Below are 21,053 nucleotides of genomic sequence, written 5' to 3'. Positions count from 1 at the left end.
CCTTACACTCTTGGTGGCCCTTCTCTGACTTCTGCCATCTACCACTGTCTGTTCTGGGGCAGGAGCCATACGCAAGCCCTGTCCAAGCTAAAGCTTCTTCCAAATTGCAGCAGCTCTTCTGCAAACATCTGCAGTTCTCCTTCCCAAATAGAGTTTCTTCAGCTGCCCTGCTTCAAGTAATGTTGAAAATCATAGAATCATCTCATGCAGCGAGACATGGGCTTTGCAGAGATTCCTTCTTCCCTTCATCATTGATTAATCTGATGGAGACTTTGACTAAGAGTTTGCACTTGAATTTAAAAACAAGAACCATTTCCTAGGGTTTAATGAGTCCATTGACAAGGCCTGGGCAAAGAAAACGTTCTTTTTATCAGAAGCTGGGGCTTGGCTGCTGCTTGGAATTCTGACCATGCTTTGCTTTCTCAAGCAAGAAAATCGTCCCTTGCAATCTTGCCAATGCTGGAGCTAAGGTGGAACTAAGGAATAAAGGTGTTTCCACTAAACCCACCCTGATTTATCAATGGGCACGTTGCATTTTCATTCAATTGCCTCACTTTGAATATGTCAAAGGATAGCCTGTAATTCAGAGTGCTCTGAAATGGTGTGTGTTACTGTGCTGTCTCTTAATCACGCTTTCCTTAATGAGAGACCACAAAATGCTGAAGAAGAAATCCTCTTTCTCCTACTTTTTTAAGGGGAAACTCTTTTTTAACTGCACTGCCTGCCAGAGGAGCACAAAGGACAATGAGGCTGTGTCAGAACAGTGTCATTTCTCAAAGCTTGGGGAAAATGTGACAGATGAAACAGCAGCAGGAAGAATACAGAATGTTCTGTCAATGGCAATTTGTATTTAAAACTTGCACAGAGGAGCCTTTTTTCTCTATCAATACAGAAATAAAACATGTCAATCAATGCCAAGTGATATCCCGTGTTATTCAGGCATTTCCAGTTGCAAGTAGTTGTTCTTAAGGAGCTGCATAAAAGCTCACATAAAAGAACTTAGAATATCACTTTTGGCGTTTTGTGAAACACTCGTTCTCCCTCAGCTGGAGGGATGAAGATGATTTCTTCATTGCTTCAAGTGCCATTCTTGTCCTGCAGTTTGCTTTAAAGTGTAGTTTTGCTGTGTTTTAAGGTCAGTGGATGGTTGTTTTGTTAGTACTGAGAGGGGCTTCAGCAGGGATTTGTCTAAAATAGCAGTTGAAAGAAGGACATAAAAAGTTCACTGTAAAGAATTTAGCATCCCAGAATCATTAGGGTTGAAGGGACCCCTGGAGATCATCCAGTCCAACCCCTGCCAAGGCAGGGCCACCCAGAGCAGGGCACACAGGAACGTGTTCATGGTGGGTTTCAGTGTCTCCAGAGAGGGAAACTCCACAGCCCCCCTGGACAGCCTGTGCCAGGGCTCTGCCCCCTCAGTGGAAAGAAGTTCTTCCTCATGCTGAGGTGAAACTTGCTGTGGTTTAGTTTATGGCCACTGCTCCTTGTCCTGTTGCTGGGCACCACTGAGAAGAGCCCGGCTCCATCCTCCTGGTTGTTCCTCTGAGCTGTTGATCTCCATTGATGGGGTCCCCTCTCAGTCTGCTCTTCTCTAACCAGGCCCAGCTCCAGCAATCTCTGCTCCAGACCCCCGAGCATCCTTGTGGCCTCCACTGCACCCTCTCCAGTAGCTTCTTGTCTCTCTTGTGCTGAGGAGCCATAATAGTGTTAAAGTCCTAACGCTTCACATTCTGAAAGATGCCCCATGTAAATTGGTTAAATTTTTAGGTGTGTAGAATGAGGTTGGAAGGCACCTCTGGAGATCATCTAATCCAGACCACTCAGGTTGCTTCAAGCCCCATCCAACCTGGCCTTGAACACTGCCAGGGATGGGGCAGCCACAGCTTCTCCCTGAACACTTCAGGTTTCTTGCACCCAGTATCTTCCCAAGATAACTTTTAAAACCCCATCTTTTTTGTGCTGCTGCATTTCTTTGTTTTGTTCTGCCTTTGGAGAGCAACATTTTCCCTATTACGTGTTTTAAACCTTATCTGGTGGGGGAAGCATGTCTGGGCAGGGCTGTCTCCTATCTAGATAAGGGATTTTGAGTTTCCTGGTGCAGGGGTGTAAAACCACTGTTGGTTTCCTTGAATGGAGGAGACCTTTACAGAGCAGAATAAGAACTGAAACCCATGGAGGCTTCTGAGCAGATGGAAATGGCCCAGAGGCCTTTGCAGGATTTCCTGTGTATGATGTGTCTTGCTGTAAGTAGAGGTGAGATCATGTTGTATCATCATTGCCCTGGAGATGTCCTCTTAATGGCACTTAAGATGTTGCTTAATTTACTTCACTGTTTCATAGTTTTTTGCTTATTTAGGCTTTTCTTGGAGGGGGACTTTTTGTGAGGACCTGTAGGGACAAGGTTAAAACTGAAAGAGGGAAGTTCAGGTTGGAGATAAGGCAGAAGCTCTTCCCTGTGAGGGTGCTGAGGTGCTGGCACAGGGTGCCCAGAGAAGCTGTGGCTGCCCCATCCCTGGCAGTGTTCAAGGCCAGGTTGGACACAGGGGCTTGGAGCAAGCTGCTCCAGTGGAAGGGGTCCCTGCCTGTGGCAGGGGTTGGAGCTGGGTGAGCTTTAAGGACCCTTCAACCCAAACCAGGCTGGGATTCAACTGAAATGATCAAAATCCCCAATAAAGTCTGGAGTCAGGCATTTGGTTAACCCCACTTTATTGATGTGTTTCCTGTTGAGCATGGAAGCTGGAAGCTTTAAAGCAAGCCGCAGCAAACAAGCCTGCTGCCTGTGTTGCCCACCCCGCGGGGAGGCTCAGCAGACCTTGTCGCTCTGAGCACTAAAGCACTTTTTACCTTCCCGGGACAAAGCAAATCCTCAAGTGTGAGCCATACAAAGCCTCTTCCCGCCCAGGGCCTGGCAGTGGTGAGTGACTTGTTCCCCCTTCCCCTTGTTGCAGAGCTCGGCCGTGACGCAGCGCATCAGCCCCTGCTCCACGCTCACCAGCAGCACGGCCTCGCCGCCCGCCAGCAGCCCCTGCTCCACGCTCCCGCCCGTCAGCACCAGCGTCACCACCAAGGATTGCACCTACGGCGCCGTCACCAGCCCCACCTCCACGCTGGAGAGCAGGGACAGCGGCATCATAGGTGAGTGGCACCCTGCTCCCCTGCTAAAGCAGCTCATCGCTGGCTGCGCTGGTGTTACAGGCGTTGTTCTAGCTGGTGCACCCAGGGTCGCTAATGGGGTGGGTTTGCGTTACTCAGTACTGCAGTGAGCAGGGTGAAATGCACTCCTGTTCAGCACGGGGAGTTGGTGAAAATTGGGTTGGAGAAGTCGGGTGATGCAAAGCTGTGGCGCTTGTTTAAGTGGTGAAAGAGGAAGAGTTTCATCTTCCTCCTATTTCTGCGTGTCATCATCATCTTTCTGCTTCTTGCAGTCTTTCTTCCCAGTGTATTCTTGCCTTGCTTTCATTCTAGTGAGGTGGTTGGGGTGTTTTCTTACCAAGTGTTCTGTATCCTTCAGCTGCTGCCCATGCTCGCTCACAGAATCGTAGAATAGTTTGGGTTGGAATGGACCTTCAAAGTCCAACCCTCTTGCAATGAGCAGGGACATCTTCAACTAGATCAGGTTGCCAAGAACCACATCCAGCCTGGCCTTGGATGTCTCCAGGGATGGGGCATCCACCACTTCTCTGGGCCACCTGTGCCAAGGTTTTACCACCCTCATTGTAAAGAATTTCTTCCTCACATTCAGCCTCAATCTCCCTCTTTTAGTTTAAAACCATCACCTGTTTGTTTGTTTAGTTTTAAACCATCGTCCTGTTGAAACAAGCCCTGCTGAAAGTCTCTCCCCATCTTCCTTATGGGTCCCTTTTAAGAAGTGAAAGGCTGCAATAAGGTCTCCCATTCATGGAAGTGGAGGTGCTCATTTAGACAGACATAAGCCTTTTGGTTAGATAAGGAGGATAGGATGTCTCAGTGCCAGGCCACAGCGGGTACCTGGGGCTGCCATCCCCTCCTACCTCGAGTAGTCTTAGAGGCATCTGTTTTTTCAGCACTTCTTCATTGTTATGGACCATAGCCATTGTATTCCCATGTCAGAGGAGAGAAAACAGCTGATGGCATCGTGTTCGTAGTTCAAATACTGTTGGATTATATTCTCTTAAATATAAAATCACTGATTTTATAACTGATCACCTTCCGTGCCCCATGACTGTCACTGCCACCTTATCGGTAACTCAGTGCCTCATAAACGACTGCTGCTCTTAAACTCAGCCTTGGGCAGGAGCTGGATTAAATTAACACCAATTCCAGTGAGTTTCATCCCAGTGATGTGTTGGTTGCAGGTGTGAAGGATCTTGAGCAAATAACATCCACACATTTCTGTTCTATAACTGCAAAGGCCTAATGGGAGGAAAGGGCACGTGTAACGTCAGGCAGGATGCTGCTTGCTTGGTTGTCCTTGCCGCATGTTCCATGCTCAGCATTTCTGCAGCTAAGACGGTTTTACTTTGCCAGTGGTTTATATAGTACTTAAAGAAAAAGAAGTTTATGGAGTACTGAAAGAAACAAGGAGAACCTGAACTTCCCCTGTTTAAGTTGGAACCCATTCCCCCTTGTCCTGTCACTACAGTTGCTGATGAAGAGTCCCTCTCCAGGATCCTTGTAGCCCCCTTCAGACACTGGAAGCTGCTCTGAGGTCTCCATGCAGCCTTGCTTTCTTCAGGCTGAGCAACCCCAGTGTTCTCAGCCTGTCTCCATAGGGGAGGTGCTTCAGCCCCTCATCATCCTCATGTCCTCCTCTGGACTTGCTCCAACAGCTCCATGTCTTGCCGTGAGAAGGTGTTGAGTCTTTTTGCTGACTTTCTGCCCCATCCTTTTTCAGTAGCTCTATAGCAATTAATTTAGAAGTTTGAAACATTTTGTTGCCCCTCACAAGGAAGATTCTCTCTTAAGAGGTTCTTCTATTGGGAACTTGGATTTTCCTATGGAAACTATGGAAATAATAGAAGGTTGCTTATCCCAGGGCTATGTTAATGTATCCCAGATGGAAAAGTCATGTAAAGAAATGTTTGTGTAGAATAAGAGAAGCACTTTTTAAGGCTTTCAAAAAACAAGGCTTTCCTCTCCTAGAGCCTCTTTCTCCCCTTGTTTCCTCCCCCCTTTCTTTCGACAGTAACATTTTCAACCCCTTCTTTGATAGAAGCTCAACAGCTGTATCAGATTGTGGGGAAGGTGGCCTTCTCCACTGCTGGAAAGTACGTGGAGAAAAATCATAGAACAGAAACAGAACAGTTTGGGTTGGGACCTTCAGAGGTCATCTAGTCCATCCTGCCTGCAGTGAGCAGGAACATCTTGAACTAGATCAGGTTCAGAATAAACATTTCCCTGGGTATTTATGTTTCCTGAGTAATGAGCCCTCCTCCTCCTCCCAAATCATTCTGTGGAAATCATGGAATGGTTTGGGTTGGAAAGGACCTTAAGATCATCCAGTTCCAATGCCCTGCCATGGGCAGGGATGCCTTCCACCAGACCGGGTTGCTCAAAATGAATGACTGAAACTGTTAGCTCCAAGGTGTATTTCTGTAATACACTCCAGTGTATTTTGTATTCCTCTTAATGAAAGTTAATGGTTTTGGGAAGATCTCTTCATCTTTACCCCCTCTCTGTCCTAGACACAGCATTAGTTTGTCAAAGTTAAATCATTGTGGCTCTTTAGACTCTACATGAACTGCATTAAGAGCATAACTATCCACTGAGGTGCATAGAGTGGGCATTTTGGCTGTAGACCAGATTTTAACCAGCCAGGTCTCTGATGACTTGTCCTCTTGGAGTTATTCCTGTCCCTTTGTGTGTCACCTCTTATATAATTTCAGTTATTAGGGAAGAAGTGTGTCGTGTCTCTCATCTGCACAGCACAGGGACTGTTTCGTGCTTACTGATGGCTTTAATAAATGCATCACTTGGGTTAGAAGAGACTTATTTTGGAAGTTTGGATCCTCTGTAGTAAAGGAAATTCAGGCTATTTCGCTTGAAAGGGTAACAAAAAATGCAACAAGATCTTCAAACACTGATTTGTAGGAGACGAGAAATGGTGATGAGGGGAGGAGGAGAGAGGAAGTGAGCCAAGAGGAGCGATAGAAGCAAATCAGCCCTTTCTCCTGGAAGCCACTAAATCCTTTTAGTGTACAACAGAATGGCTGGTGAAAATGCTGCCCTGACTTTAACCTCGGAATAGCTTCCAGGATTTTCTTTGGCTCTCACTATGTAAAAGCAGCCAACTGTTAATGTTCAAAATCTGCTACTGAAAAGAAAACTGGTCAAAGGATCATGTGCTGCTATGGGGGGAGCTTTGCACTTCATGGCCCACAGAAGTGGACTGTCAGGTTTTGCTGCTTGAATGCAGCAGAATATAAGCCAATCTCCAGCAATCTCAGCAAGCCTGCACAATAAACCCTCAAATGCTTCTTGCTGGTGTGTAAAGCTTGCCCAAGTGCTTGTGATGTTCACACAGCACTTGATGGCATTTAGTCTCCCAAGGGCATTAAAAGAGCGCCTGTTTTCTGTGTCGAATGTTCCTGGAGAAGCGCTGTCATTTACTGTGCTATGAAGTGGGGCCAGCCTTGTCCTTGATGCAAAGTCCTTTATAGTCTGCACTGGGTTCCCCACTTCATTGTTAGGGGGATCATCCTAAGCAGGGAAATTGGTGTGATGGCAAAGCAGGAAACAGAGATAAATCCTCTTGCACCAATGTAGACGTGTCTAATATTATGTGAACCGGTTGCTTTCACTTAGATTTGGTGGCTTTTTACAATGAAGAATGACACGTAAAGGACCCTCCATCCCCTTCTGGATGTCCCTGGCATGGAGCTATCTTCACGCTGTTTTTTTACTGTGACTCCTGAGCTTTTATCAGCTTGCTGCTTTCTACAGATTTCTGTGTTGGTGGGTTAAAAATAGGCTTGTGAATAAATTCATCTAGAGTGTGTGCTAAGCAGAATAGATGCTGCTGACAATAAAACAAGCTAGATCTGTTTGCAAGTTTAACTGCTTGGAGAAGGGAGCAAAGAACAGTTCCAAAGGTTCATCAGGGTAAATTTAACTCGGGTTAAATATTTTTGTGCTTTTCCAGCTGCAGCATTTGAATTCTGACATTCTCATCAGTATTATGAAACGCTCTGTTAATAATGAATAAGATTTGTAAGAATTACAGATCTTTTTCTTCAATCTAACCAGCTTCCATTTGGGCTCATTCCCCAAAGGAGGAGCTCCCTGGAAAATGTCTCATAGTGATGAATAACGAGCTTTTGTTCAGTAATGCATCTACATATTGCAGGTGACGGGGCTGATGGTTCAGGAGGTGAAAATGGGGGCTATTTATCAGGCATCACATCAGCTCTTGAGCAAAATCAGTGGGGTCACAGAATCCCAACAATATGAAATAGAAAACAGCACCTTCTCTGAATCTCAAGTCAATTCTTTCTCCATTGAAAGGATGCATTAAGCAGAAGTGAAACATGTGCATGCACATGTGATGTGATTTGTGGTTGATGCCATGCAGTCATGAAACAACAATTCTGCTTTCCCCCAGTTAAATGACAAGAGTTGGGTTTGACACCAAACTCCTTGCCTTAAGTACTGGATCATGGGGCAGCTACAGAAGAAAAAGGAGAAAAAAGAGTGTTTAAAGCTAAAGGAAGTGGCACAGAACAGGTATAATATGCAAACAGTGAAATCTGCTTTAGTTTATGCTCCAGCCCAGTAGATGGAAGTAAAATTGAGTGATAAAAAGAAAGAATAAACTAGAAAGACAGATCAGAAGATAACTAGAGGAAAAATCAGTGCTGTCAACTCCCGCAGGGTTATTTTGGATGCTGTGATAAGTGGCTTCTCTTTTGCGTTTTAGCTGTTGGTGGTGTGAGGTTAGATGGGACTCTCAGCTTTTATTTTAAGAGCAGCAAGATTTGAACCTTCATGGTTATGAAAAGCTTCACAATGATCCAAGCTTGCCCAAAAAGTTAATGCCAAGCATACAGATAACTTCCCTCCCATTGTGCCCACCCCCACACAGGCCTCCTTTCTGCTTTCTTGTTTAAACCTCAACATTTTAAAGCCAGGTTCAAGACTGTGGACTTGAAAAAATGAAGAAAAATTGGGAATTGTCCTTGCTGATGCTAAAGAAGGAATGTCTGTGAGACAGGCAAAAAGAAAGGGAAGTCCAAAATGGTAAAAGGCAGGCAGAGAGGGCACTGAATCAAGAAAGTGATGGAAGTTGATGTAGGGTTAAAGGGATGTGTGTGTGCATGTCTTCTGAAATGGTAACAGGCCAACTGTTAACATGCAGTGAGTGGTTCCTATAGCTGACTGTTGGGGTTTAACCTCAACCAGCAATTGAGCACTGAGCCCCTTGCTCACCCCAGTGGGATGGGGACAGTCATAGAATCCTGTCGTAGAATCCCAGCCTGGTTTGGGTTGGAAGGGACCTTAAAGCTCATCCAGTTCCAAGGGACACCTTCCACCAGAGCAGGTTGCTCCAAGCCCCTGTGTCCTGCCTGGCCTTGAACACTGCCTCACAGGGAAGAACTTCTGCCTCAGATCTCATCTCAGTCTCCCCTCTGGCAGCTTGAAACACGTTCATTGCCTTGTTTCTGCAAGTGATAAAGCGAAGCTTGCAGACTTCAGCTTTGCTGACCTGTTCTGTCTCACAGCAGTGTTTACAGCGAGTTTTCTCTGAGGATGGCAGTGCCTTGCTCTGCTGAAATGCTTCTTTGACGCAGGTTGCACATTCCTAGTCTGAGGAGCTCGCAGGTACGAGCCCTTTGAGGCATTCGGACCCTCCTTCATCTTGCTTGTCAGCGCTGCAGTGGGGAATTCAGGTTTGGAACAGGGCAAATACAGGGTCAGCATGATGCTGCCATCGAGGTATTTTTCATTAAGTTTTGAGACTTTCTGTGTGCATACCATAACTTAGAATGCCTCGAGGCAGAAATGGGTTTACCTGTTGAATCCTTTTGTTACTTTAATTAAGCAGTGATCTTTATTTTCCCCTTTCCCATTTGAGATCAGTGCTTGAAGAAGTTAAACCTGTGAAGAGCAGTGTGGGTTTTGACCCCGAGCAGGGCAAGACTTAAAGGTTCAGAGTTTTATTTCCCCTTTAAACTCACCGATGGTGTCCAGCAGAGAATGATGCTCTTCTCAACACACCGAGTGCTTGAGGCTGTCGGGACTTGCCTTGCACGTGACAGCCCGAAGCTGCTCCCTTCCCTTGGGAGAGCTCTGGGCTTATGCTTTGTGCCTGCCAAGTTGCTCTCCTTGGCAGCCAGGCTCCCTGGAGCGCTCTGGGGCGACACGGCTATATTTAGGTGTATCCTTCTGTGGATGAGTTTGGGAAAGCTTATGTAGAGAAGGGTAAAGAATGTATCTCACTCCTTGCCAACTCGTCCATGTCAGCTAGGACATCTCCAGTGCGATAGGGCAGGTCATGGTGGAGTGTGTTACTGGAGGGGAACGACGTGAGCTGGCAGAGCGTGCAGGAGTGGGTTTAGTACCTCTTGGCTCTGCACCATGTGAAGCTTGCTCCTTTGCTGCAGGTACTTCTTTAAAGCAATAAATCTCCATTTCCTACTTAGGACATTATAAATCTTTACATAGAATTAATGTTACAGCTGTTGGTCTGCATAAAGCAGTAACTACAGAAAACTACTTTCTCCTGCAATTCCATATGAAAGGTGAACGTGAAGGGTGACGTTTTCAGGGCATGATCTCCGCCTCAAGGAGAATTGGATGGGATGGTAAAATTCCCTTTCTGTGTTTGATTCAAGACAAGTACAGCTGAAAGCCTCATGCCCCAGGGCATAGCCAGCATGCAGCTAAATGAGAAATAGTGTTTGCTATCCTGTAAGTACATGAATCTCGGGGAGGTGTAGTACTGACTGCAGGGAAATGCAGGGGGTGTATGGGTGAGCTGCTGCACTGGTACAGGTGGGGAGCTCTTCCCTGTGAGGGTGCTGAGGCGCTGGCACAGGGAGCCCAAAGAAGCTGTGGCTGCCCCATCCCTGGCAGTGTTCAAGGCCAGGTTGGACACAGGGGCTTGGAGCAAGCTGCTGTAGTGGAAGGTGTCCCTGCCTGTGGCAGGGGTTGGAGCTGGAGCAGCTTTAAGGTCCTTTCCAACCTAAATCCTTCTGTGATTTAACCTCTTAATAGACAGCATGCTCTGAATTCGGGAAGGATAAACTGACGGCCTCAGATCCATCAAAGAGCAGGAATTTTTGCCTTGCTGTTTTCAAGCTAGCAATGGCAGGGATGCTGTGAGCCCAGGAGCAGGGTCTCTCCTTCTCCTGGGGCTGTGCCCCCCTTACCCTGCAACCCCCTGAATGTGTGCCCTGTAAGCTGAGATGTTACAGTGATGAAAACCTCAGATACCACTTAAGCTGAGTCCATGTGTGCTCCTGCAGCCCTTCTTTTGACACCATTTTAACAACATAACGTGTGAGTGGGGTCTGTTGGGATTTCTCACCATCAGGACCTCCTTTCCACAGGCCATCAGCTGGGTTAGCCAGAGTCACAGTTACGAATTACAGAGCAAAAAGATCTCAAAGTAGGAGCACAAAACACTTGTTTTGTGGTTTAGATGTTCAGTATAACTCCAGAGTTGTAATAGCTGAAAGAATCTTCACTTGAAGGTCAGTCTTTAATAGAACCTGATATTCTGATGCTCTCCTGTGTGCAAAGATGTGCCTGACAATAGGCATACAGGCAGCGATGTTGTCATGTTAGTTGGTAGCTGCTGTTCCTCATTTCAGTTGGCTTCTCTGCATCTGGATTAAGGCCCAGAATATTATTAACATGTAGATATGGTTTAGGTGCATTAATGAGGCAACAGGATCCTGGTGTGACTGCAGCAGGATCCATCCTCAGGGTCGGTCTCCATTCCCCATGCATCCCCCTGCAGAGATTATTGCTGAAAGCTCAGTTAATCCCCTGCAGGGCCAATGCATGATGGGGAGGTGTTCTCACACACCCAGACTGCGTGTCCTGGAATACCCTCTGCACTGCTGCAACGTTTAGGGTATGAATATGGCAGACTTGCAGAAATAATGGTATTTTTGCAGGTTTGCTTCTGGTTGTGTGTGTTCATGGGCTTCGTTCCACTGGGGACTGACGTGAAGTTCTGTCTACCCAAGCAATAGAGTGGAAAGGAATGGTGTAGAGTAGAACAGACTAGAGACCGGAATGGAGAATATGGAATATAGAATATGGAATAGAACAGAGCATTTTCAGTGGTAAGGGACCTACAACAATGCAGTCCAACTGCCCGACCGCTCCAGGCCTGACCAAATCTTTGCCCTTGCCTTGTATCTACCCTCTTCGCATTCCCAGCTCCCTACCCCCGTGTATCACCCTGCACCAGGCTTGGGAGGTGCAGGTAGTGTGAATTTCCTGACGTGAGCTGCTGGTTTCCTAACTCAGGACCCTGAAGCTGTGGTTTGTGAGCAGCTCTCCGGGTTGAGCTCTTGGGAAGCTTAGCTTCCCCCAGGAGACATGCTCAGCGTTGTTGGTTCGTGTTCCTGGCTCGTAGCGAACCTTCACGCTTTTGCCTTTTCAATGAAGTCAAATTTGGTTTGGGTTGAAATAGCTCATAGATGAGATTAAGCCCATGGAGCAATGGCTTCCAGCCCATGGAGCACCGCTTCTATCATCCAGGGCTGTTCTAAAGGTAAATTAAGCCACAGGGAACAATCCTAAATACCTGATTGACTGAAGAGTTTGCACATAAACCAGCTTTAGCATGAAACAGTGAAAACAAAGTTTAAAGTGAACACCAAGTGAGGATTAGAGAAGGGGCCAGCAGCAGTAGCTCCTTTTTCCTTTTCTGTTGCTTCATTTAGAGGAAACTCATGTTGACACAAAGTTATTTTGGTTTTCCTCAGTTTGATGTATGAGTTCAGCTGCTGATGTGTGTCTACAGAGATTAATTAGATCCTGGGAGAGGGGTTTGAAATGAATGGATTTTAATGGATCAATGGATTGATTTTTGTCTGTAAATAGATGTGTAGTGAGCCTGGCTCTGCCGACTCATTGAAATGGAGCTTTTCTACAAAACCATTCCAAAGCTCTTTCTCAATATTAAACCGTTTGAGGGAGCAGGAGGGATCTGTGAACATCTGTTCCTTGTTTTGGTCTGCTTTCCCTTTGCTAAAGTGTAAATGCATTTACCTGACAGCAAGCTTATGTTTCAATGCCAACAAACAAATACCAGTTCTTAGCAGTTGCATGTGTTGGGTTTAAGTTTCCAAATACGTTACAGACAACTAAATTTGGGGATGCTTAATGAGAGATGAAGACATTGATCCCACTGCAGAGAGAGGAAACCCAGTACTGAGAAATAAAACTACAAACAGGGGTGAAGGTTGGAGGTGCATGGCATTTGTTGGAACGGATAAAGAAGAGGCACAGTGAAAATTAAAGGTGTTAATTTTGGGTTTTAATGATGATTTTGTGAGGTTAGATGTAAGCATTTAATTCTGGTTCTTCTTATAATGGCATTCGTCATGTATAATTAAGCCACTTCAGTCCTTGGTCATTGAAGGTCATGGTTTTGCACTGAGAGTCCAGCAGTAGCTGCCATCACCTTCGTATTTGTCAGCTCTGTATGGGTATTCCTGAGGATTTACATCCGATGCTTAATGTTGGGCAATGAAATGATTCCTCTACTCAACATGTAAAGAGCTGGAATACGCACTTCTCTGCTTTACCCATTTGTACTTCAACTGCATCATCAACTACCAGGTGCTCCTGGCTTTTCTAGGCTGCTTACCTGTAAAGCTTGAGCCTGCAAGCATGTGAGTCTTCAGAGTAATTTCCTCTTTGTGTTCATCAATATAAAAATCAATGTGGTGCTGTTGGTTAATGAGGGAGCATCACCCTTGGTTTAGGAATGGACTTTGGTGAAGGCCCCGAGGAAACATCACCAAATGGTTTGTGCTGCAGATGAGGAGTGGTGGGTCCAGGGACAAATGGCATAGAAATGAGCAGAGAATTTGGACTGGAGAAGGTATGTACCACAACTCAGGGAAAATGATGGATTTCAGGGGGTTAAGTTGAATTTCAGGGGGTTGAATAGCAGTGGGGCGAGGCAAGGATATAGTGAGCTCTGGTTTGTGATCTCCCAGGTGGGGAGGAGGCAAGTTTGACACGCTTACATGAGCTGGGGTGGGCTTGGGATCTTCTCACAGTGACTGAATGGTTGGATTATGGTCTTGAAGGATTATGTAGGAGACTGTAAAGAGAAAGGAAGGTCAACAACCCAAAGGGAGTTACAGCCAGTGGATAACTGTCGGAACTGAGAATATAGCAGCAGAGATGTTAATTGTGTGGGTCAGTATTGTACTGTCGCTTCCCAATGTGAAAGTCAATACAGCAACAATCCTGATCTGTAAAATGAAATAATAGAAGGGAAGATGTGTGGATTCCAGTTAAAGCTTCATAAAAACCTGATGTAAATCAAATGGGATGTTGGGCTCAGTTTCTGAACCAAACTGATCCACAAGAGCTGGTTGTTCATGCGGGTCAGGTGGGAGCTCTCTGTGTTTGGTGTCAGACACTGCCAGGTTATAAACTCCTGCAGACACCTTTGTAAAGGTGGTAACTGATGCAAATTAAAAGAGATGAGGAGCGTGATAATGGTTTTTCCTTAACAATTCCTGCTTTTCTGGCATCGTGTCTTTGAAAACGCTGCCACACTTGATTTTTAATACTCTTTTGTAATTACAAATGGTTTCTAACAGTGGGAGCCAAAACGTTATAGTCTAAATGTTCTTTGAGAAGCGCTAAACAGGACTTGTATCAATAAATCCAGTTCCATAACCTTTGATTTATGTGAATGTGGAAAACCTGATGAACACGAGGTTTGGCTCTACTCAGCACAGAGCAGTGTGTGTGCAAACCGTTCTTTGTTACTCATTGTGTTTGTTTTTTCCTTCAAGCTACTTTGACAAGCTACTCAGAAAATGTGGAACGCACTAAATATGGAGGGGAAAGCAGTAAAGAACTTGGATCTGGAGGAAACCTGAAACCTTGGCAGTCCCAGAAATCCAGCATGGATTCGTGCTTATACCGCGTGGACGAGAACATGACAGCCTCCACCTACAGCCTCAACAAAATCCCAGAGAGGAACCTGGAGACAGTCTTGTCCCAGTCAGTGCAGTCAATTCCTCTTTACCTGATGCCACGGCCAAATTCTGTAGCAGGTAAGAAATAAACCTTTTTCCCTTTGAGTAAAAGGCCTTTGTCATGTTCTCATTATCCAAAGAGAAATCTCCTTTCTGTAGTCATCCTTGTGAAGCGTGACAAGAATTGTCTTTCCATTTGACTTACTGCTTCTAAATGGAAAATTCCTGTGGGGAAAACTGGTTCTGATGAAGTTGAATGGTTCTTTCAGCAGTTGGTTGCCCCTTTGTTAAAAACCTGTACAACTGTAAGGTGATCGGAGAATATTTATCATTACAGTGCAAATAATGATGCTCTGACATATCTCACTGATCTCTTTTAACAACCTGTGAAGTTGGTAGCAGCAGGACAGAAGCAAGAGATAGGATTAAAAACATTCAAGCTTTACTGAAAAGATGCTTGCCTGTAATTATGCTCCTTTGCTTTCCTGCCCCATATTTTTTCCTTGCTGGATGACTTCTGTGGGGTTAAACATTCTCTTGGGGTGGTCTCTATGTCTGGACATACATAAGTACAGGCTTTGTCTTCTTATAGAGTCCCTGCAGGATTCTCCTGTGGTTGGCAGCAGGGATGTTGCTCCAGAAGGTCCAGACTGCACAGAGCCTGGGATAGTCTCTGTTAAAACAGCATCTCTTGGCAACGCAGGCTGCATTGCATAACTGGATTAGGTTTCCTTATTAATCCCACTTTGGATAGTCACAGGCCTAACAGCAGTGTAGGAATGAGATTTCATAGATGTTAAATTATGGGTATCCTAAGCATGGAGGTGCAACACCACGTGCTACTTAATTACATCCACAAACCTGTGATTTCAGAAGGGAAAGAGGGATAGGAATAAGGTGGGAAACCGCTTGCACAGCCTCGTTACTTTAGGTCCATCTCTTATAAATGACACCACATAAAACCTTCAGGATAGAATCACAGAATCATAGAACAGTTTGGAACAAAACTCATTCAGTTCAACCCCCCTGCAGTGAGCAGGGACATCTTCAACTAGATTAGGGGTAAACCAGATAAAAGAGGGCATGTACTATAAGTTCAGGTACTCCTGTATTGGTTTAACTGACTGTGGAATTGTTGGCTGGATGGATGCATTTAGAGACATTTACTGTTTCAAGAGAAAACCATCTTTCCCTTCTCAGTGCTTTGTGGAGTTTTTGCTGCTTTTTTAGTAGTATGTCAGCAAACACAGCTCATGGCCCAGGATAAATCATTGTGGTAGTAACTATGGGCAAGAATACAAGATTTGGCTTAACCTTTGTTACCGAATGATCCCATGGTATCTCCTGTAAGTGTATGACACAATAAAGTTATGTTTTTAGGTTTAGATTGATATGTTTTTTTCTCCCAGACTGGTTAACCTCATTCTCCATGTACTTGAAAGATGGGAGAGGGAATCCGAGTGTAGTTTCATGTTTGACTTAAGCGTATCTGCAAAATGTGCCATTGCCCAAAGAGTTATCCTGTGCTCTCTGCCAGCTCCCCATCCTTGCACCAGCACTACACATGGAATAGCCATTTGATAACCCAGATGAGGGGACTGATCCCACAGAAAATGTGAAGATATGTTAACTTTGAGCCACAGGGTTATTAGTGTTAAGGCAAAGTGTAGCTGAGACCATGGCAGAAAACTGCCTTTCTTTTAGTGGTATGCAGTTGGATTTATGTACAGACAGTATATTCTTGGGAACCAAAGCATGGAGCACTTCCACCTTGTGGCTTCCCCCCTCTGCCCCTCAGTATTTTATTCTTCTTCTTCATTTTTAAGGTTCTCCTTGAATATCTTCTGACTGTTTTGTTCTGAAAGAACAAAACTGGTTTCTTCAATAGCAGCTTACAAACAGCAATCACTGCTGTGTAATGCAGCCCCTCACTCACCAAACAGCTTACAACTGGGTGCAGTTCACCCCACGTGTACTGATCTCATCTTGCGCTTCATTGTGTAATATTTCTTCAAAAACAGTTAATCATAAGAATGGTTTGGGTGGGAAAGGACCTTAAAGCTCATCCAGCTCCAACCCCTGCCACAGGCAGGGACCCCTTCCACTGGAGCAGCTTGCTCCAAGCCCCTGTGTCCAACCTGGCCTTGAGCACTGCCAGGGATGGGGCAGCCACAGCTTCTCTGGGCACCCTGTGCCAGCGCCTCAGCACCCTCCCAGGGAAGAGCTTCTGCCTTATCTCCAACCCAAACTTCCCCTATTTCAGTTTGAACCCATCACCCCTTGTCCTAACACTGCAGTCCCTGATGAAGAGTCCCTCTCCACCATCCTTGTAGCCCCCTTCAGACACTGGAAGCTGCTCTGAGGCCTCCACACAGTTTCTCTTCTCCAGGCTGAACATCCCCAGTGTTCTCAGCCTGTCCCCATACAGGAGGTGCTCCAGTCCCTGAGCATCCTAAATAAAAGAAAAAAAGCATTTAAAGTGTTTATAAGCACTTTTGGGGGGTAGACACTTCCTTTTAACAAAATAAACCACCAACTCTGCAGGCTTCTTTGCACTGTAAAAATGCAAAAGAGATGCCAGGTTTGGTAGAGCACATCCGGATAAATCACTGACGTTCAGGGGTCACTGTGTATGTGATGTTTGAAAGCCTGGTTGTGAAAGCAGAGAGAGCATGTCTTCCCCACTGGCTCAGTGGGAGCACGTTTGCTGAGCAATACCCAGTTCCTGTGTGGAATATGGACGTTATTAAGTAATTTTATGCTATTAAGTCAGAAGCAGCTTGAAGGGCACTGCTGTATGCCCGGGCAGTGAGCCTTGCAAAAGACACACATGGAAGAGAAGGAGGAACTGTGCTGCGGAAGGGTCAGAGCGAATTATCTCTATTGGAGTATCAGGAGAGCTTTAAGGTCTCTGGGTCACACGGAACTTATGGACAGCAAATTGCTCACAGCTTGGCTGCGAGGTGAAGCAGTACTGATAAATGAGAAGGAAATTAAGCAGAATGTGAGCACGGCCTCTGTGCATTAATATTGGGTTTGAGGGGCAAGAACTTAAAGAAATGCAGGGACTGCAGCTGCTGGTTCTTTTCTCCTCATATCCCACATGAAAAGCTCTCCATTCCGTTTCAATTAGTGCCACCATAGTTCAGAGCCAGCCCCTCTTGAATCATTGCGGCAGCTCTGGCACCGAGGCCATTCCCCCTTCCCATTTCAGCTAAAACTGCAAGTCAGCTCTTGAAACTGGTTTCATGCCCCATTTGCAGAGCATCCTTATAGCCCAGACTGGCTCCATGTTGTCTTTTGGTATGGAAAAGGGATTTATGATCTCTGTAGGGAATCTTTGAAACAGATCTTTTTGAGTTAGCATTTCCCTTGCAATTCTTTTCCTCACAGATTGGTGGAGCTGAATATTCTTTCAGCATTTTTTTTAGTTATGTTTCTGTGGAATTCCAAAGTTTTTTTTATAATCTCAAGATTTTATTACATTTTCTGGGTTGTGCTATTTCATAGGATCATAGAACGGTGTGTGTTAAAGGGAACTTAAAGTTCCTCCAGCTCCAACCCCTGCCACAGGCAGGGACCTCTTCCCCTAGAGCAGCTTGCTCCAAGCCCCTGTGTCCAACCTGGCCTTGAACACTGCCAGGGATGGGGCAGCCACAGCTTCTCTGGGCACCCTGTGCCAGCGCCTCAGCACCCTCACAGGGAAGAGCTTCTGCCTAAGAGCTCATCTCAGTCTCCCCTCTGGCAGGTTAAAGCCATTCCCCTTGGCCTGTCCCTACATCCCTTGTCCCAAGCCCCTCCCCAGGTTTCCTGCAGCCCCTTCAGGCACTGGAGCTGCTCTCAGGTCTCCCCTTCAGGAGCCTTCTCTTCTCCAGGCTGACCCAGCCCAGCTCTCTCAGCCTGGCTCCAGAGCAGAGCTGCTCCAGCCCTCACAGCAGCTCTGTGGCCTCCTCTGGACTCACTTAGCAGGTCCACATGTCTATAAACCATGTGGTTTTGAGAGCATGGTGAGCAGTGGTTGTCTCTAGGAGCATCCTGTATCCCGGTATCTGGCAGCTTGTCCTCTAAAGGTGTTTCTGGCAGAGAGCTGAGTGTCTGGCAGACCTGCCTGCCTCTGCCTGCACCACACAAGGCAAAGGCACAGGCCAGCAGTACAAAAAAGGTTCCGAAATGTGCCTTGAAAGTGTGACTGTCAGAAAAGTAAACACCTCTGTGTGTTAAGGTCAGAAAAGCCTCTGGTCAATGGCACTGTTTGAGCAGGTGATGAAAGAGATTGCAAGAAACTGAGCATAACAATGGGTTACTTACTGTGAGAATTCCTTCCTCGTTTCCCATGGTTTCCGTTTTCACATTTGTTCCTCTTCCCATGGAGGAGCCTGGAAATGGTCACATTTATCAGGCAATAGCAGTGATCCCAACTGGAGCGACCAGCCTGCAAGGTGGGAAACCGGAACAAGACCTGTTGAGGACCACACGGGAGGAAGCAGAGCAGAAGCGTTTCAAGAATCCCTTGAACTCTGCCCAAGGGAAAGAGAATTGATGCAAAAATAGCACAGAGAGAAATGTGATTTAACACAAGGCACTGCAGCAGGGGGAAGGGAGGCTCTGCTTGATCAGGCGTAGAGCATGTGCCTGCCTGCAGAGCCCTGCAATAGGAGCTGCATGGTCATGAAACAGATACCTGCACCTTTTTCCTTTCTTTAATTCATTATGGGGTATGGTTCAACTCTGAATTAGATGCAGCTCTTCATAGGAATTATTCCAAGGAGAAAGATGAAGATGCTTTGGGTAAAACCACCAAAACCTTGGCATTGCCCTCTTTGTGTTTGATCAAACCATATCAAGTTATCCGGATATCAAGATACCCACATACCTGGTCAAGATAGACCAGATACCCAGCCAAATATAAAGTCACTAAATCTGAAGCATATTTAATAATACAGCTCTAAGGAACCTGAATTTGGGGTACATGTATGATACCTTGTAATAACACAAACAATTGGAGAGAGGCTTTTGACAAGGGCCAGGTTGGAGGGGCTTGGAACAACCTGGTCTAATGAAAGGTGTCCCTGCCCATGGCAGGGGGTTGGAACTGGATGAGCTTTAAGGTCCCTTCCAAGCCAAACCAGTCTGGGATTCTATTCTATGATCCTATGCCAATCTGATCCATGCATCAGCAATGACAAGCTGATTGACTCAAATATGAGCAGTGACCCCCCGTTTCCCCCAGAAGACCCAGTCTGCAAAGTCCCTCCCTGGGCTGCCAGGTATCAGTTTTGGGTCAGGTAGATTTGTGCTTGTTGTTCAAATAGTACATGGAAATTGAATTATCTTCCGCTATTTGTTTTCCATTTCCTTTGGAGAATTGCATCTGTGGTATGCAGAGCTTATTTCTGAGGAGGTGCTCCTTTTCCATTGTGCTTTATCTGCAGTTTCTGCGTGCTACTCTGTAGGATGAGGTTCAGAACTGAGAGGAAGCTTTCAACAGTTTAATATGGTACTTGCTAAGATAAATGGATCTTGCATAATTTTTGAAGAACTAAAGCATATTCTCAGGACAAATTACTTGTGAGCTCCTCTGGCCTTCGATCTCTTTAATTACTCCTCAGCTCTAAGTCACAAAGATAAATCTCAGGTCATCAGCCTGAGGAACGGCAGGACGGGTGCACTGCCAGTTGCAAAAATAACCCCTGGCAAAGTGTGCAATGGATCTGGCAGCTCCTGCTGACTGCAGTTCATCACGTCTTTGTTGTGGCTGAAGGGGATTATGATGATGAAGGTGGGAAGAGAGCCTGGATTTTGGCTGCTGAGGAATAACTCCTCATTTCTCCTAGGACCGACAGTAAATCAGGGCACTGGTCAGCAGCGCACATCCACCTCTGCAAAACTGCTGGGCTCTTAGAATCCCAGACTGGTTTGTGTTGGAAGGGGCCTTAAAGCTCCTCCAACTCCAACCCCTGCCATGGGCAGGGACCCCTTCCACTGGAGCAGCTTGCTCCAAGCCCCTGTGTCCAACCTGGCCTTGAACACTGCCAGGGATGGGGCAGCCACAGCTTCTCTGGGCACCCTGTGCCAGCACCTCAGCACCCTCACAGGGAAGAGCTTCTGCCTTGTCTCCAACCTGAACTTCCCCTGTTTCAGTTTGAACCCATCACCCCTTGTTCTGTTGCTCCAGTCCCTAATGAAGAGTCCCTCTCCACCATCCTTGTAGCCCCCTTCAGACACTGGAAGCTGCTCTGAGGTTTCCACTCAGCTTCTCTTCTCCAGGCTGAACAGCCCCAACTTTCTCTGCCTGTCTTTGTATCCCATACAAAGGTGCTCCAGTCCCTGATCATCCTCATGTTCCCTCTGGATTTGCTCCAGTAGCTCCATGTCGTTCTTGTACTGGGGACAGCAGAACTCACAGAGTTCTTCAAGGTCTCACTTCTTGGTTATGCAGCATGTTCCTAGTGCAGTGTTTTCTGTGTGCCCAGGGTTGGGTTGTATGAGGGTGTTCTGCTGCAGAATGCAAGTCAGAAAGGAATTTCTAATAATCATATTGCAAAATTGGTTCTCAAAGACTAATCACCCCCAGATAAAGTTATTTCAGTTTCTGGTTGATGAATAACTGGTGAGGAGTCACTTCCTGGTTTTAACTGGCATTAGGAAAAACAAGCTTTTATCAGGTTGTTGCTCCTTTGAATCATCTTACCTAAAGAAATCAGATTACCAGCGAGATGAATGTTGTTGGTCATCCTTGATGGCTCTATAGCTGCTCATAGAATTAAAATGGGACAGGAGGAGGACTGAATATGGAATTTAGGGGGAGGAAATGTCCTTTAGCAGCTGATAGATATATATAGATCTATATCTATGGATATACCCCACACGCACACTCATAAACGTATATATTTA

General features: G+C 46.0%; 1 protein-coding gene across 9 annotated transcripts in view; it reads left to right on the top strand.

Moving 5' to 3' along the window:
• TANC2 (tetratricopeptide repeat, ankyrin repeat and coiled-coil containing 2) overlaps positions 1-21,053 on the top strand; it is a 216,343-nt gene that overhangs the window by 125,912 nt on the left and 69,378 nt on the right. For all 9 annotated transcript variants that reach the window (XM_057421972.1, XM_057421968.1, XM_057421966.1 and 6 more), the window contains 2 exons: positions 2,949-3,135; positions 13,974-14,237. In XM_057421972.1, coding sequence (XP_057277955.1) covers positions 2,949-3,135; positions 13,974-14,237 — 451 coding nt within the window. The remainder of the gene's footprint in view (positions 1-2,948; positions 3,136-13,973; positions 14,238-21,053) is intronic.

The sequence above is a fragment of the Pezoporus wallicus genome, unplaced genomic scaffold, assembly GCF_028554395.1.
Source record: "Pezoporus wallicus isolate ANWC-B61680 ecotype Strahan unplaced genomic scaffold, APGP_CSIRO_Pwel_v1 contig_8488, whole genome shotgun sequence".
NCBI lineage: Eukaryota > Metazoa > Chordata > Aves > Psittaciformes > Psittacidae > Pezoporus > Pezoporus wallicus.
Note: the sequence above shows the minus strand (reverse complement) of the source record. Positions and strands in the feature narration are given on the sequence as shown.